At 35.6% G+C, this 18071-nt stretch overlaps 1 protein-coding gene across 1 annotated transcript in view; it reads right to left on the bottom strand.

Moving 5' to 3' along the window:
- ace2 (acetylcholinesterase type 2) overlaps positions 1–14496 on the bottom strand; it is a 29922-nt gene extending 15426 nt beyond the window's left edge. The window contains exons 1-3 of the mRNA XM_073084024.1: positions 13219–14496; positions 9130–9272; positions 7962–8114 (exon numbers count right to left, since the gene is read on the bottom strand). Of these exons, the coding sequence (XP_072940125.1) occupies positions 7962–8114; positions 9130–9272; positions 13219–14404 (1482 nt within the window). The 5' untranslated portion in view covers positions 14405–14496. The remainder of the gene's footprint in view (positions 1–7961; positions 8115–9129; positions 9273–13218) is intronic.
- Positions 14497–18071: the final 3575 nt, after the last annotated feature.

Below are 18071 nucleotides of genomic sequence, written 5' to 3'. Positions count from 1 at the left end.
CTTAAAAACAGGCAGTACCATCAGATATACTAACAGTCAGTCAAATACCGTTACTTTAGAGGTCATGAGTTGATGTTTGCTTATTACGCCGTCCAGTGTAATGGTTAACAGCTACCTACTAAGTGTCGACATTCGTTCTAAAATGACAACGATGACCCAACGATTTTCATGAGCCCAAAATATAATAATAAGTAGACAAAGTTTTCGTTTAAGTCTCAATTAAAGTTTCGTAGGCTGATCACTATATTATTTAAGTGACATTTTATAAAGTTAAATCTGCCAAGGTCGGTCCAAATGTAGGTCAAATTGGAAATTTTGGAAGATAAATTCAAACTTTATACGTCGGAATTGCCATAACGTGCCTTGTAGATTGTAGACGGTATACTAGAATTGGATGACAAAAGGAATAAAAATGTCCGTGGGAGTTCAGATATTCGCGCACAATGGCCAATAAAGTAATGCAATTTGATAACGTAAGCGTAGGAAGAAGCGGTGATAACTTATTGGTTGGAAATTCAGCCTCACAATCTGGAGTACTAGGTTCGAATCTCAGGCGTACATCAGATACCTTAATGATTTTTTTAAGAATGAAAGACAACATCGCCAGGACAAAGTTTAGTGTTATAGAAAAAGTTCTCAGTGGTCATCATCATCATCATCAACCCATTATTGTCCCACTGCTGGGCACGGGTCTCCTCTCAGAATGAGAAGGATTAGTCATAGTCCATAGTCCACCGCGCTGGCCAAGTGCGTATTGGTGGACTTCAAATACCTTTGATATTTTTTTTATAAATCTGTGGAATGCAGGTTATTTTCAGAGGTGTATGAAGTCTACTAATTCGTACTTGGTCATCGTCTGGATTATGGCCTAAATCCCTTTTGATCTTAAGAGAAGATCTGCGCCCAGAGACACTAATGGGTTGACGAAGAGCATAGTATAATTCAATGTGAATTTACCGAACACGTCTTGGCCGTAATGGTAAGGATTATATAATCGTTTTCTCGTATTCTAGACAATCATGCCTTAAGGATTGTACTACCTACAATGGACGGTGAACTAGACAATAAAACATTGTACGTGCACTTGCAAGATTGGAAAATTGGATTGAAATTTATTTTTGTTTTTTTTTTTTGCTAGTTTTCGAATAATAATTGATGATGGATTAGTTGAATTTAGTCATATCTAAATATACAGTACAGAAGTAGTATTATCACTGTTATTAACAAACTTATAAGTTACTAGCAGACCCGGTAAACTTTGTACCGCCTCAAAATGTATTTATTAAATATATTTCATATAAAATATAGCCCATGTTACTCGTAGATAATGCAGCTTTCGAATGGTGAAAGAATTTTTAAAATCGGTCCAGTAGTTTTTGCGTCTATTTATTACAACCAAACAAACAAACAAAGTTTTCCTCTTTATAATATTAGTATATATTTGCTGGATTTAAGTTTCCTTACAAAATAATTCAGACCAATTTCTACACTCAACACTGCATTTTATACACTACGCAATTATATAATCTTATTAAAGACTTCATAAGTGATAAGAAAAAACTACTTTTGTGGAATCTAGGTTAGCAATTTAATATTCTCAAAGATAAAACATGAAGAAAAATTAGCTCAAGCTTCCCTTTGAGGCGACTGAGAAATATATAAAATGGATGTGCCATTTATATATACAAAATTATTTTTCGACAACTAATACATAAATAGAGTAATTTAATAGTGTCGCATCTCCATCAAAGCTATCGATTATTTTAAGTGTCAATAACTGACTATCTTGAAATTACCATTGACTTTGCCGGCTTAATTAAACATTTTTAGCTCTAACTAGTTTGAACTTTCAATTACAATAGAGTTCGTTTTATTTTACAAGATTTCTAGATAGGAAACGTTTGACTCGTTAGCCGAATTCACGTGTTAGCTCACTGCTACCTTTTAGAGAATATTTTTAAAACCATACTGAAAATATTCGCTTTGCTTTATTTTTACTTTTACGGGATAGGTTATAGTTGAATAATAAAATTAGCCAAATGCGAGTCAAACTCGCGCCCGGATGGTTCCGTACAGCCCTATTTTCATTATTTTTTTATTTTCAGTATATGCTATTATAGCAGCAAAATACCATATAAAAATTTAAACTATCTACCTATTACGGTTCCAGAGATAGAGCCCTGTAGCAGACGGCGAAGTCTTAGTAATAGGGTTCCGTTTTATCATTTGTGTACTGAACCCTATAAATGATATAAAGTATTAATTATAGTGCTTAGATGAAGTCACAGGTACGTTACTAATACTAGCACTATGTCGTAAAGAGACATATTTTAATTAATATTATAAAACAAAAGAACCTGACATAAACAATATAACTTAAGCTCACAAATTAGAAGAATTAAACGACACCTCTTAAGTTAAAATGTGTCAATGCGTTTGAGCTGTAGCGCATACCAAAGTATGCGACATACATCCTCGAAAAACATTATATTCCGCAGTCGGGTATTTAGAGTTTTATATAAGTATGTTAATTAACCAAATTGTCTGCCGTATATTCAAGTAGTAGTGAGTACTCTGTTGACTGAATCACCACTCAAACAGTACAATGTCTTCTGAAATATGAACCATAAACAATTTTACTACGACCGTATTCGTATTTCACTAAATACTGAATTATGATGCGGCAACTTCCCGCTATTTTTCAAGAGATGGCGCCACATTTTTATTTTTTATTTTTTATAATATAGGAGTAGAAGACGAGCATGCAGTCCACCTGATGGTAAGTGGCTCGTGCCGCCCATGGACATCTGTAATCAACCTCAGATAGGATTAGATATTCCTACCTGAGGTCGGCCACAGATGCGCCGCTACCCCTGAGGACTAAGCTGGAACGCCTCAGAAAAGTCTGTCTCCTTTACCACACCCTTCAAACCGGAACACAGCCTAACACAGCTGTTATTAGGTAGAAATAGGTGTGGCGGTGGTGCCGCCGGAGTCGAACCACAAAGGGTTCTACCACCTTCAAATACCATGATAAAATTTTTAAGACCCTCTGTGGTTTGACTCCAGCGGCACCGATGCCATACGTATTTATGCCTGATAACAGCAGAATTAAGCAATACTATATTCTGACGGAAAGGTAGAAGCATCTGTAGCCGAGTCTTATCTTCTCGGGGGTTAGTTACCGCTGTCCTTGGGCCGTAGTATTGCAGTAGCCACTAAACATCAGGTAGATTGCATGCACATTTGCTACTTCAACGCAATAAAAAATACGTAGTGTAGTATAGTCCGCGCCTGTTAGTCCGCTCTGAAGTTGTTGCGAGCAGGTGTAGCCATACAATTTGCTATGGCGATGCGATTCATTTCTATATTCAGAGCGGACTAGTTTTACGCGAACTATACCTGAGGCAATTGCAAAAATGTTTTCAATCCCTCCGTTAGTGTCCCTGACGTTAAACGGACGCAGAGAGCTGCAACTGGCAGCTGTACGAGGGATTGAGGGCTCTTGTTACGCTCGTTAGCTAAACGAACTGCCACATACATTGAATATGGGCCATGATAATGTTACCAAATTGCTCTGTACTCTTTAAAGTAATGATATCCTAGTATAGGACATTTTGAAATTTGACTTAGCAATCTGGAGGTCTGACGCACAAATTTCAGGCACGCTTCTAAGTTAACCCTTAAGTACACGCGCGATTTCTAGAAACGTAACGTCACGCCTGGGGACCTGAAGTACCCCATAAATGTTTTGTATGTATTTCCAAAATCCCAGACCCCGTCATGGTAAGGGTTAAGTGCGTATTAGAAATTTACTATCACTTGATTTAACGGTGATGAATAATAAATAAAAAAAAACAATTATAATGGTGTGCGACGTCTATCAATGTTCATTAGGCCAGCTTGGTGGACTATTGCATAAGCCCCTCTCACTCTGGCAGGAGACCTTTTCAAAGCAAACGGTGATGAGTTGTTGAGAACGTACTGTTCAATAATAAATAAAAAACATTATAGTTCTTTACTAAGTATACTTTGAATGTATGGCTGATAATCTGGTAAAGAAAGCCAATTTTGAAAAATGAGTTCCGAGTTTGATAAATATATCATTTAGATATCAGTTTTGCCGGAGATCGGAAATTAGATCTCTGTTCTTCATCTGGGTGTTTATGTGTTCGTCTGTATGTGTCCATGATATCCACGACACAGAAAATACTTAGTATATGTGAGTGTATAAAGCTTTTATTATTTTCATCATCATCATCATCATAAAACCATTATCGTCCCACTGCTGGGCACGGGTCTCCTCTCATAACGAGAAGGATTAGGCCATAGTCCACCGCGCTGGCCAAGTGCGAATGGGTAGACTTCACATGCCATTGAGTTTTTTTTTTTATAAATCTCAGGTATGCAGGTTTCCTCCCGATTTTTTTCTTCACCGTTTAAGCAAGTGATGATAAATTTCTAATACGCACATCATTTTTGAAAAATCAGAGGTGCGATGCCTGGGATTTGAACCTCGGACCCCTCGATCGAGAGGCCGATTTATTAACCATTAGGCTATCACTGATTTTTTATAACTTTATCATTATATAATCTTGATAACTGTAAGCCAAATATGACATGTTAAAACGTTTAGCATACATACATTCAGATTCGTTAGGTAAGTTTAAAACTTTATTCCCGTTCGTTTATTTAGCTGGTTGCTGGTTTTTCTGAGAGCCCTCACATTCAACTCGTTAGCTAAATTAAAGTGGACTCAACTAGTTTACACCTTCGCGAGCAAATCTTGGCGATGCTTTTTAGATTTTCGCTCGGCTTTATAAGTAGGGTTGCCACTTTTAAAAATATTTCATATAAAAAATACTTTGATTACTTGAGGAAAATATAAAGTACATTCGCGTTTGGAAAATCTTGTTGTTTTTTACTGACTCCATTTAGAATAATATAGGTTAAGGCAATATTTCTGAAGACTTCTTTGTAGACTTACTAAATTTTGGAAACTCAGAAGGATTTTACTTTTCACTACTCAAATTTAAGAAGTTCAGAGAGTTCACTCGTGCCCAACCGCAGGATAATAATTCGTTGAAGATTGCTAATTACGATTTCAGGGGATTACTCCATAACATCTGAATTACCGATGAAAGTATAGTATTTTTTAAAACTAAAATATAGTAAAATACTAAAAATTATAGTGCTGGTGACAACCCTATTTATAAGGCCTGTCGTGCATTCATAAAATGAATATGTAATAATGTGAGGTCATGAGAAGATAAGGCCAAGGTGAACACTTCTTATTGAATACCTAAGTACACATACTCGTACATATTTTAAGTTCTACAATTTGATATTAAGGGTAGTTTTTTTCGTAGTACGATAACTTATTTCTTGAACTATCTATTTATCTTTACAAACAAATCTTCATTCAAAAGTGGTAATTAGAAACCAATAGTTTAGTAATAAAATGCAAATAAATACTGTTAAAGACTTAAGACACAAAAACATGTATATTAATAAGTTCTTATACGAAAACATTTATCATATTTATATGAGTGGACGCTACGGAAAACATCTAAATCCCTTATTTATTACTTTCTGTACAATAAAAATCCTCAGACGAGAAACGCTGTTCATTGCAAGTTACTGAAAGTAATTTATAATAGATACAGTAAATAATATCTAAGGAAAGCGAAACACATAAATATATACGATACAAGCTTTTTTTAAATATCGAGTTGATAAATGAATCTAGCTTCGCGAAAGGATAAGGTCAGTGTGAATGATGTTTTGATAAGTTTACGAGTATGACATTTGACTTGTCATTTTGTATATTACGAGTCATACAAGAATTAGAGCACAATTCTTATAATATTTTTCGATGGACTTGAAAACAAATACCTGTCAAGTCGTAACACTTATAGGTCGATTATAATGAATCACATAACCGAAGAGTTCTGATTTAAAATACTCATACTCGTACACATTATACTTGGGCCCCATTGAGTAGCAAAATCACAGGGAGCATGTTTGGTCCGTTAGCCATATTAACGTGTTTTCCGACCGGTTTAAATCCCGGCCCTGTTTTTTCTCGAGCTTTTTATCCGCATACTGCATGAGTTCAAACAAATGTACCTACTCGGTTAATATAACGCAACGGGGAAATATATTCATATTAAACAAAGTAATTGGAAAAGCTGGGGTTTCTAAAAGATATAGCACGTGTAACGTATAAAAGATAATTAAAAAGATATAACAGGTGTAATGTATAAAAGATATCTCTGGTTTGAAAGCCACTAATGTTATGTATGAATGCAATGTTTCTTACTTAAAATGTATATGTTTAAAAGATGAGCTATGATTGTGTCTCTTAATGACATCATTAAAGGAAGCAATTCCAATTAAATTTGACCCATTGTGTATATAAAGTACATGTGGACTAAAACACACTGTCACAAAAATATATCGACATGTTATTATCGACATGTTATTTTATACCCAATGATATTTAAAACTAATTATACTTACGTATGCTTTTTTATTTGGATTCACTTATATTTTTTCTATTCACTTGCTTTGCTATGGTGTACTTATCAACTTTTTTTAATTTCCTGGCGATCGGATGAATATTATAGTAATGCGTAAAGTACAAATAGACAGAAACGATTTCATATATTTTTATGTATAGTCCGTATGTTTAGTCCGTTAGCCATATTAACGTGTATGTATAAAATTTTATATATGTAATATATGAAATATTACAGAGGTACATTAGCTGGTATTTTATTTTCTGTAGTCGACTTCTAAAAATATTAATATTTTCGTCTTTAATTGAATCTATTACAAAAGTCATTTCATTATGTTCTTTCTGTATATCTTGTGACATTAAAACTTAAGTTTTGTTAAAAAGATTGTGAAACAGTTATAAGCTTGTTTTTGGTTCTATATAACACAAATTACACCCTAGCAATTAGGTTTATTATTTTACTGTAGTTATTTTATGAACGGATTAGTAGGTCAGACTTATAATACTACTACGAGTAGTTTCGTAGTTAAGCAATAAACAAATGGGGTGAAGGTTTAATGCTTTATTTTCTATTATTTACGTACGTATTTGATTTAGGGCAATGTAAGGAAATAAATTCCACACAAACTTATATACTTTCACATTCAATTTGTTAAAAGGTTTTGTGTTTGCATAGCTCAAAAACGATGATTATTCTTCAATTAAATAAAAAGAGTTTTATATCTTTCAGAACCTAATAAATATGACTATGCTTTGCACTTTCATGCTAAATTAAAGTCAGCCGCGACTGTCGGAATCACTTTGTCAACTTCCTTATCTGTCAACACCGACTAAAAATTGTGTGACAGTGACACAAGTGACGTTAATGACAAATATTTGGTTCAACATAGAATTGTTACATTCCATCGCTCTCGTCAAAGTTATAGTTATAGTTAATTTTAACGCAACCTTTAACCAGACCTACGGTGCAACCCACGCTAAAAAAACCCGTGGTGTACTAGACTATAGTGACAAATTATCGGTTCGCTGTAAACAAAAGTTGTATATGAAAGTAAAAGCAGACAGCTCACTCACGGTCAGTGGTTGACAATACGTTTGTGGTCTGAACGCACAGCCACGGACTTGAACATAGCGACAAGTGACGCGACAAGCGGCGCGATGAGGTACGCGATCAGCGGCGCGATAAGTGACGCGTTAAGTGACGTGACTAGTAACGCGACAAGCGACGTGGCAAACGGCACGTTTTTTGCCGACCTTCATATTCCGAATCGCGTCCCGCTGTCGCCTGTCGCTCATCCATGTGACTTTTTCAAATGTTTTGATGCATTTATTCTTTAAGATTGTCGCCTTGTTCTTAACTGTCGTTTGTCGCAACTTCGTGGCCAACCGATTAGACCAAAATATCAGAGCGTTTGTGAAATAAGATGATATTTGTACTTACATGTGTAAAGTAGTAGTAGTAGACGTCCACTCCGGAGTTGGCCAGCACTTCAGCGAAGTAGTTGGTGGGGCATACGAAGAAGTAGTCACCAACCACGTCAGCTATCATCTTCTGGTTCAGGTAGCCGTCGGTGATCTCTTCCCAGTCGGTGTACTAAAGGAATTTTCAAATCAATTAGTGGTAGTGTGGAGGAGTGATTGGAATTAATTTGGTTTGACATAAAGCCGTAGACAGAAATGTTGTGCAGAAAATCGGTACCTAATAGTGGGGAATTTCTTGCAAATCTTGAACCTATTCGTATGAACATTTATTTTTTTACTCTATTTAAAGTGGTAAGTGGTAAAGGTGATTTATAGGTTTTATTATAATACTTAGGTTGATTATAACCACTTTGTATATTATTTACCCTCTAAAATCGAAAGTAACTCTAATTGGAAGAAAATAAACCCACATTCACAAAAGTTGTCGTATGTTGACTAAAATCAAAAAACTTTTATAATTTGCGAAATTTTCAAGTACGGTACTTTATTTATTCTACTAAGAAGGAAATTTTCACGAAATTAAGGAAAGATTTATTTGAAAAGTAAAAGACGCTTAACCTACCTTTCAATTTGAAAGCCCATGTAGAGTATTCGGCACAAATGTTTGCTGGATCTTAAGGTATATAAATAAGTATATAAATGTACATAGTATGTACCTAGTTTATTTAATATTATTAACGTAACAAACTAACGTGCAAGACATATGATGATAGGTAGCAACTACCGGATCAATATCAGTATCTATAATCTGAAATCAACCCCAGATAGGATTACAGACATACGTGAGGTCGGTCATGGATGCATTGCTACCTCTTAGACTAAGTGGCAACGCCTTGTATAAATGTCTCATAAAACAAAAGACTGTATACGTTATAAGTCGAAACCTATCAGTACCCTTAGTATGAGTTTTTACGTTTTTACAAAAATGACTGTTTTTATATTTGTTTACGTATTTCCTATACATTTCCAATCAGTTCTGATACAGTCCGCTAGGGGCTCTGATTGGAAATGTATGGGCAAATACGTAAAAAAAACCAGTCATTTTTGTGAAAACGTAAAAACTCATACTAAGGGTACAGACTTTGTATTCAAATTTTGTGAAATAAATATTTGATTTTAATACATACCTGGAATACAATTGCCTCCCTCTTGATTTTGGAAAAGTCTTTGAAGATAGTATCCACAATCTCAATAAACTTTTCCCGCTGTAGGAAGCTTGGGCCATCCTTTTCGAAGTAATCGAGGAAGTCGTATAGCAAGAAATATGTACCTAAAACAATATTAATATGTACATAAGTAATACTTAAGAAATTTAATGCACTTTGAAAATATTAACACGCAATTATAATTCACAAAAGTCCTAAGAGTCGCGTATATTCTACAAGATTTCTTGCTAGATTTCTTCCATTGACTTATTAAGTAATCAGGTTTAAACATAATAAAACTAGGAGGAGGTTTTTTTTGATAAATGCTTCGTTTGTTCCACAAAAGTAATATCGACAAAGTGTTACATTTGAAGAGACAGAACACAATAAATTATCTGCTACCACTCGGAAGGGATCGCAAACATATACGTATTACACATTAATTATTCGTATTAAATGAAACCCCAAACACATTCCGAGGTTTTCTGGGTATGTGGGTATATACTGACACGATAAACAGGTAAATTGTAAAGACGAAATCATTTTAAAGCTTCGCCGTATCCATGCTTGATTGCGTTTAAGTTTGCTTAAGTAAATGACTCGTCGTATTGATAGCGATTTAAAAACAAAATTATAATTATATATTATTTAATAATTGGTGATTGTAGTGCTATATACTTTTAGGTTAAATAAATCTATCAAGTTTAATTCGTGATAGAGAAGACGGGAAAGGAAATTTCTACTATTTTTAGCGTTTTGAATTCACTGCTGTTTCACAGTTGACTTGATTCCAAGTCTGTAGTCTACACAAACGGTAGTCTTCCAATTTACACTTGGCTACAACGGGTACAGAGACAAACATTTGAGAACATTATATATAAACAGATTTTGAAGGATACGAAGATTTCGACAGTCGAAAACAACATACTTATTTATACGACGGATGATCCAGTGAAAGTTTAATAGCAGTAAGCATGAAGTCTGCTTACAGAGCGACTTATAACAAAACTTTGGTTATTATTTGCTGGGGAGAAAATCTTTTATCGCCCACACTTCTTGGTCGAGCATGACACTTCAATGAAAAAATATGTCATGAAATTTTAATTGAAATCAAACTCAATGTATGCTACACGTGCTAACGAGGCACGTAACGGTCATGATAAAATCGGGTTTGTATGTCGTATGTCGTGTAGTTACCACTCTTGTCAAGGGCAAGGTCGCTTATAAGCACATTCATTATGCAACACTCCGTTCGTGTTCATTATTCGTCTTTTTATTTCAGGCACAGTATACTGTATTCCACAATTATAAATATAACTTTTTGAAACCAGCATAATAATGAATATAGTAGATAATTAGGTATATTTTCTCTTTTTCCGAGGGTACAGGAAATCTATGACTATAGATCGATTATGTAAAATCCTTAAACAGTAAGCGGCTTTTGGCTGCTATCAAAACCTATTGGTAGGCTCCAGGGCACAAAAATATAAACCAAATAGAAACCTTATAGATGATGTTTTATGAATTTGAATAAATCTGTGAACTCGTCGCGTTATAGAGGGATATTCTACACGGAGATTATATCAGATAAATGCTGAATAAATACTTGTACAAATTAATGACCAACAATAGTCTTACGCGTGCAAGTATGTACTATCTTTTCGACTTATGTAGATCATAACGTAATACCAAGCAATGGTATGGTTTACAAAAAACAAAAAAGAACTGTTGTTTACAAAAAAGAACGGAATGCAAAGTAACCTCTTTGTCTATATTTGTCTTTGTCTCTTATTAAGGAGGATCTTCATTGTCCATGAGGGTGATCACCCATTAGCGATTATCGCTTGAGCGATAATTGTGTGGATTACCATCTCGTCGCTTAAGCTACTGATAAGTTGTTTAAGTCGCTACTGTTCGTTTAATTTGTTGTTAGGGCGACTGACGAGCTGCTCATCTTGGTCAAAAATCAGATGTTAACGCGTACAATATGGAAGTAGCATACGAGTACGAAAACAGTCCATCTAATGGAATGTAGCTAGGTATTAAGGCCCAGATAAGACTAGATTCGTCTAACTTTGGCACCAGATGTCTTACTGACTCAGAATACTAAGTTGGAACGCCCCTGACAAATATTCCTTAATAGACCCTTCAAAGTAGAACACAGCAGCGCTTAACCTTGCTACTATTCTCCAATATTTTTTCTGGACGACATTTTAAAGAAACAATCGATTAATCGAAGAAATGATCTTATCTAATAATCGGTTCCGGTCCAGCACGACGGAAACTATCTGTTAAAATGACAGATAGGTGCGAGCCCGGATACCGCGGACATCCGTTGCATGCGATCACACGATCGATAGCCATCACACGTGTACCGTACATGCACTATATTATCAGGGTTGCCAATCGTTAATAATCTGAACGATGTCTGCCGATATCAGTATTACTTGAAAATAAGTCATTTCCTTTAGTTGCTATGAAACGACTCATACGTTTCTAGAATTACTAATGATCTTTATAAATAATTGCCAGGTGGCGAATAATACAGGACGTGATATTATTTCAAATAAACTAGTCTAATCTGAATAGATTTTTTTAATCCTTAGCGCATTTTTCGCATTTCCTTTAAGTTTCGGACAAATCCGAAATCTACTTAAAAACACCTTGTATAGAGAGTGAAGTTAAATAACATAATTTGTGATTATTTGTGATTTACGGCGATCGTTATGTTCAGCTTCTACGAAGCTTTTATTTTTTATAAAAAAAAGGTAAAATTTGACACACATTAAGATTAATTAACGTACGTAAATTGTGCTTACGACATAAGAAGTTCAACTTATTTTTTTTTAAATTAAGCAACTTGTACAACGTACACGATATATACCAATAGACGATACATCCTTCTATAGAAACATACATAAACATTCGAAAACAAACAAACGCAATGTAGCTTAAAGAAAAATTAAACTAAAAGACATCATATTTACATTTTAGAGCAAATAAGACATTAAATTGAGTCTCGTTTGAACGCTCTTAACCACCCTGCATGCTGGGTTCGTCTGGGGGCCTGGGGTGGTGCGGCTGTGTGCGTAGCAACAGATACGGGGGGATGGGTAGGGGGACGCCTAGTTACGTGGGCGAGTCTGTAGTACCTGGTAGTACGACTAAAAATCCACGGCGTGGTATTGTTGTGTCTACATAGATTTGCGCAGGCGTGGCGCCCCCGTGCGGGTATGCAAGCTCCGCGCCGACCTCGAACTCTACTGATATCGATAGACTCGCTATTGAAAACAAGCTGCGGAGATCTCCTCGTAGTATGACTAATCGTAATCATAACAAATCGTAGCCTTAACTTGTTTACTATGGAACGTAATGTTTTGACGAAGCTTTATATTTCGTTTACATTTACAGATATTGAGTATGTCAGTTGGGTGAGTTGTCCCGTAACAGATAAAAAGGATTCTCCTATATCATGTGTATTAAGCATTTACGTATTTATGTGTACCGTGACAAGACGCGCAAACACGGGCCTTGCTTGTCAAAATATTGTATGAAAAATATGATTTTGTCTGCCACGATCCGTGTCTGACACTCTCAATGTCTGTGAATAAACGGGTCCTCCCTTTTTATTAATTTTCAAATAACGAACTGTACAATATTCGACGAAATTTCATTAAATAATACAATAACCATTGTTTAACGATAATACGATTATTGTTCGTTAACACCCCACAGATAATTATTTAATTAAGAGTAATTAAGGTATTTAAAATGCTGTAATGTTGCCCCTGTTGGGTTGCTTTAATTACTTCACGGTTTTACAGAAACAATTTTAAAGCTCAAAGGAAATCACCAGTTTTTGTATGTATGCTGTGTAATGCCTAAACTTTCAAAGGGAATTTTCAGAAGGAGTAGGATTCAACTATGGTATATATTTTTTTAAATATACTAATGATGGTTACCTTAAAAATCCTTTGATTAAATTTCAAAATATGATAATTTATGCTTAACTAATTCTGTTTTTTGTGTGAGTGCTAAAGGTATAAGTAGTAATAATATTATTATACGTACCCTCATCCTGGTTGCTTCCAAGAAGTACTTCGGTGTTATGGAAACTGCCTTCTTTCATCATCGTTTCAGGATCTTTAGGTAGAAATACTCCGTCAACAGTTGGAGCTGATGGGAACCCTAATATTCCAGTGTAAGAGTTCCATTGCTGCACAGATATGGTTTTAGCATCAACACCTCGCATACAATCCATTACCAGGCTGGGATCAACAGCAAGGAGACTGCTGTTGCAATTACAATCATCGATCAACACCTTTCCGATATCCTGAGCTCTTTCCCCTGTCATCCAGCTCCACGGCGCATTCAGCGTTCCAGATTGTAAAATGCCTCTCTTAAACAAGCCCTTCATTTCAGGAGACAGCATATGCAGGCTTACACTCCCACCGCCAGCTGATTCACCAAACAATGTAATAAGTTCGGGGTCTCCACCAAAAGCTCGAGCATTATCCTTGATCCAACGAATTGCGAGCTGTTGATCCCATAGACCCATATTCCCCGGCGCCTCCTCGCTTCCAGGCGAAAAATATTTATTTAAGTATAAAAATCCAAATGCACCAACCCTGTACTGCATCGAAGCCACTATTACATCACTCGAAGAAGCCATTATGTCCGCCTTATATACGTCGAGCGTCGAAGTTCCACTCATGTACCCACCTCCGTAAATCCAAATTAAGATTGGCACTTTAGGTCTTTCGGCTAGAGGCTTGTCCTGATGATGTCTCACGCGAAGATGTTGCGGGACCCAAACATTTAAATATAAGCAGTCTTCGGATATGTTAGTGTTCGGATTCCACATTTCTTCGCCCTCAAAGCCTGGGAAGTATTCATATCGCTCCTGGTAACAGCTGTTTGGCATAGAAGTGGCCTCGAGAACGCCATGCCAAGGATCAATTGGAACGGGCTTGCGGAATCTCAGAGGTCCAAGAGGAGGCTTAGCGAACGGAATACCGGTAAAAATGTGTACTTCACGTCCCATTACGGTCTTGGCGTAGCCCTTAACAAGCCCACTCTTTGTCTCGACGATAAGAGGATCATTGTGTATGTTCTTTGGTATAGGACTAGTCGTGGGCGTGGTCTGAGTCGTAGACGTTGTCGTGTCGTGATGATTAGCCCAGGACCGGCTCCAAGCACCAGATACAAAAATGCACAATAATAGTTTTTTGAACACGATTTTATCGTGAGCACTCATTTTGATTGTCGTATTCACTAGTCTTTTAACGAGATATGTCAGAGTATAATCGTAAGTAGTTGGCGAAATTAGTGAAATATTTATCACACATTTCTATGTTGACCCAAACTCTTCAGAGTTTACATCACTCCATGAAGTTTAAAAGTATACTTTTTTGCAATACCTGTAACAAAGAAATACAGAATATTAGCATCTAGTACTATGGAACATACGGTTAAAATATTCTAACATACCTATTGTGCTATGCTAATATGAAATTAATAGGTAATACATAAAAAGAATATAATCAACCAAACTTGTACTGTTCTCTACACACGTAAGAAATTATATTTCTTTGGTGACAATCATAATTGTTTTTTTAAAACATAGTAATAAAAAAGTAGTAAAATAAAAGATCAAATACAACGTATACAAACTTAGAATAAGTAACGTTTCAATAAAATAAAACAGGAAGATTATGTATATGTTACTTCCGAGACACTTGGACAACTTCAGGCTGTAAAGAATAATAATCAAGATAAAAAAATGTCATCGGGGACTAACTTCACCTTGTGTTATGTCTACGCGCGGAACTTTTGTTTCAATCGGTACACCCACTCTCGATCACACCCTTAGTATGAGTTTTTACGTTTTTACAAAAATAGCTGTTTTTTATTTGTTTACGTATTTCCGATATATTTCCAATTAGTTCTGATACAGTCCGCTAGGGGCGCTGTTTTGAAAAGTATGGGCAAATATGTAAGCAAACAGTCATTTCTGTAAAAATGTAAAAACTCATTGTAAGGGTACTGATTTTTAAAACACGCCAAAAGTCTTCCTTAAAAAGAATAAGTTCATAACACAGAAACGGTTTATTGCGCTTACATTTAAAACTCAATTTGAAGTTTATACGTGATGGATGATAGAATGGATGAGTCCATTAGTTGAATTTAAACTGAAAGAGTTAGTCGTGAAACCGGCGAATCAATCACAATCCGACAGACGGCGAGTGGGTTGTAAACTTTAATGGCCTTTTCCAATGTTTTGTGATAAATTGGTAGTCCAATGTAGGAGTAAAGTCTGTAATGTTTGAAAGAAACGCGAGCTGAATAAGTAAATAATGAACTAAATTATCGTAAGTTTTACAATTAAACTCCATTATCCGTAATAATTGAAGACGAAGAATCTTTTGGTAATAGAGACTTGTACATATAAATAAGATAGATAGATAGACGTCTTATAAAATTAGGTAAATGGCTGACTAGAAAAGACTAGTTTTTTTAACCAAAAACATTAAAATTAAAATTTTGATAAAAGTTGTAGAAGCTAAAAGGATTGAAAATATCAAGTAAATTTTCCAATATTTTGTAATAAACTCATATTTGAACTATAAAATAGACATCGCTTTCACCCTAACTGAACTGAATCCAATATAATGATATTAGGTCGTAACATGAACATGACAGCTTTTGTTGTCATTGACTTGTCAACTGACGTTTTCCATTCTTAATATATTTATTTGTTAATTTACGGAGAGGATTTCAATCGAATGATGCTTAAACATTGTAAGCCAAAGTGTGAGTCTAAGCAGTGATAGCCTAGTGGTTAAGAAACTCTGCCTCTTGATCGAGGTTCGAGGTTCAATTTTTCGGTTATGTGCGTATTAGAATTTAATTATCACTTGCTTAAACGGTGAAGGAAAATATCGTGAAGCAACCTGCATACCTGGGAAGTCTTAAAAAAAAACAAGCTTTCTAAGGTATGTGAAGTCTACCAATACGCACTCGGCCAGCGCGGTGGACTATGACCTAATCCTTCTCATTCTAAGAGGAGACCCGTGCCCAGCAGTGGGACAGTAATGAGTTGATGATGACGCTCAAACTTTTCTTCAACTATATTTCAAATATCTCCGGGGTTATTCTGTAAAATAACAACGGCTATTCTAATGTCGTCGGTTGTTTTAAGACAATTAAAATAAATCAAATTAGTGTATTCGTGTTTTGAAAGCAATGAATCTCGTTTTTCCTGGAAGGCTTTGGATGCCTAACTTACATAATGAGACCATCTTAATTCTCAGAAGTGACAACGCATCTGCGCTTCGGGCAAAACCTCTATTTTAAATGGAGTTGGTTTCACATAGTCCCATGTAGGCTGCAGTGACTATATAAAGTGGACTGCACAGTGAATTCACCTTCAAGATTAAAAAATAATAATATATAGACCTTAAACACGATTGTTTGGGGCGCAAATAAATTAATTTGCCCGCGTGTTCCATAACAGTTTAACTTATAATTTTGAGCTTGTTCTTGATAAATAAAATATCATTTATAATTATTTTATCATACCATGGACCAGGGACCTAGAAACACCAGACATATCGACCGAAATAATTAGAGGCTATCAACAAGGTCGATGAGATTTTGTCCCACTTGTATTACCCTGGTTTTGATTCGGACACTGAAAATACATTACTTGTAACACTGAACAAATACCTACTTCATATGGTTTAATTTGTATACTGGAAATTGTGTACGTGCTTGCAGTTCACCTGTGTTTTTCTAAAAATCTTCCGGGCTTGATCAAAAATCCCCACAATTTATAAAATGGGATCATAGTATAGTCCAATATGTAACAGGTAGCTGATCGCGAGATATGATTATAGGGGCGTATCAATACAAACACAATATATAACATTGGAGAGATACACGGTAGCAGAACGAGTGTGGTTCGACTCCTAATCGAAGAAGTTCCACTGCTAAACTGATTGCGGCCGTGAAGCTTATCTTATGCTTCCATGGAAAGGTATGGATGCCGACTTACTTATGAATCGGCTATACAAATTGCCATACGTAGCAGTAACAGATAACCATTAGACGAACTACATGCTCATTTGCTACATCATACCCATAAAAAAGAAGCTGTAGCTCCTCAAAAATCTTCTGAGCTTATACAAAAACCCTCATAATCCCTATATAGGATCATAGTCTATCAAACCCAACATTCAACAGATAGCTGATATCAATATGCGCGTCCCAATGGGGCTGAGCCTTCCCGAATCCCGGTCTGACCGAAGGTAATCATTATTTCATCGGACATTCGAATCGTTCACAGGGGATGCATAACATTGAATTGGGGTTTGCGGGAACGACACGTAAATAAATGCTGGAACGTTCACCAAACACAAACTCTTATTTAAAATTGAAAACGGTTAATTGCTTATGTCGGACATAGATGGTTCTTGTTACGATGACTTTTATAGGATTAAAGCAAATTAGAGTGTTGTCTGCTTGATGGTAAGTGATCATTGCCCATGGACACGAGTAAACAACTTTATATAGATGTAATATAACAGATGTTCTGATATTAATATTACTGAGGACCATAAAGGTCATGTGTATGTCAGCCAGCAATGCCAGCATCAATACATACCCGAAATACTGTGTTTTGAACTCAAAAGCCGTCAAGGATAATCAAATAATGTAAATCTCAAGATTTTTTAAATTGGAATCCTAACTCATATATTAAGTAAAAAAATTAGGAAATCTAAGTATATGTGAGCTTTTCATGAAGTAATCAAAGATATGAAGTCTACTTAGCACCTGGAAGTTAAGGTTATATACCTACACTTCTGTCATTCTTAGAGAAGACTTAAACCCAGTAGTTTTACATAAAGGGGTTGATGACTTTA

Source organism: Epargyreus clarus, unplaced genomic scaffold (genome assembly GCF_041222505.1).
Source record: "Epargyreus clarus isolate Ecla_fem2 unplaced genomic scaffold, WU_Ecla_fem_2.2 ptg000019l, whole genome shotgun sequence".
In the NCBI taxonomy this organism is placed as follows: domain Eukaryota; kingdom Metazoa; phylum Arthropoda; class Insecta; order Lepidoptera; family Hesperiidae; genus Epargyreus; species Epargyreus clarus.
The sequence above is the reverse complement of the archived record's forward strand: the minus strand, read 5'-3'. Positions and strand labels throughout refer to the sequence as shown.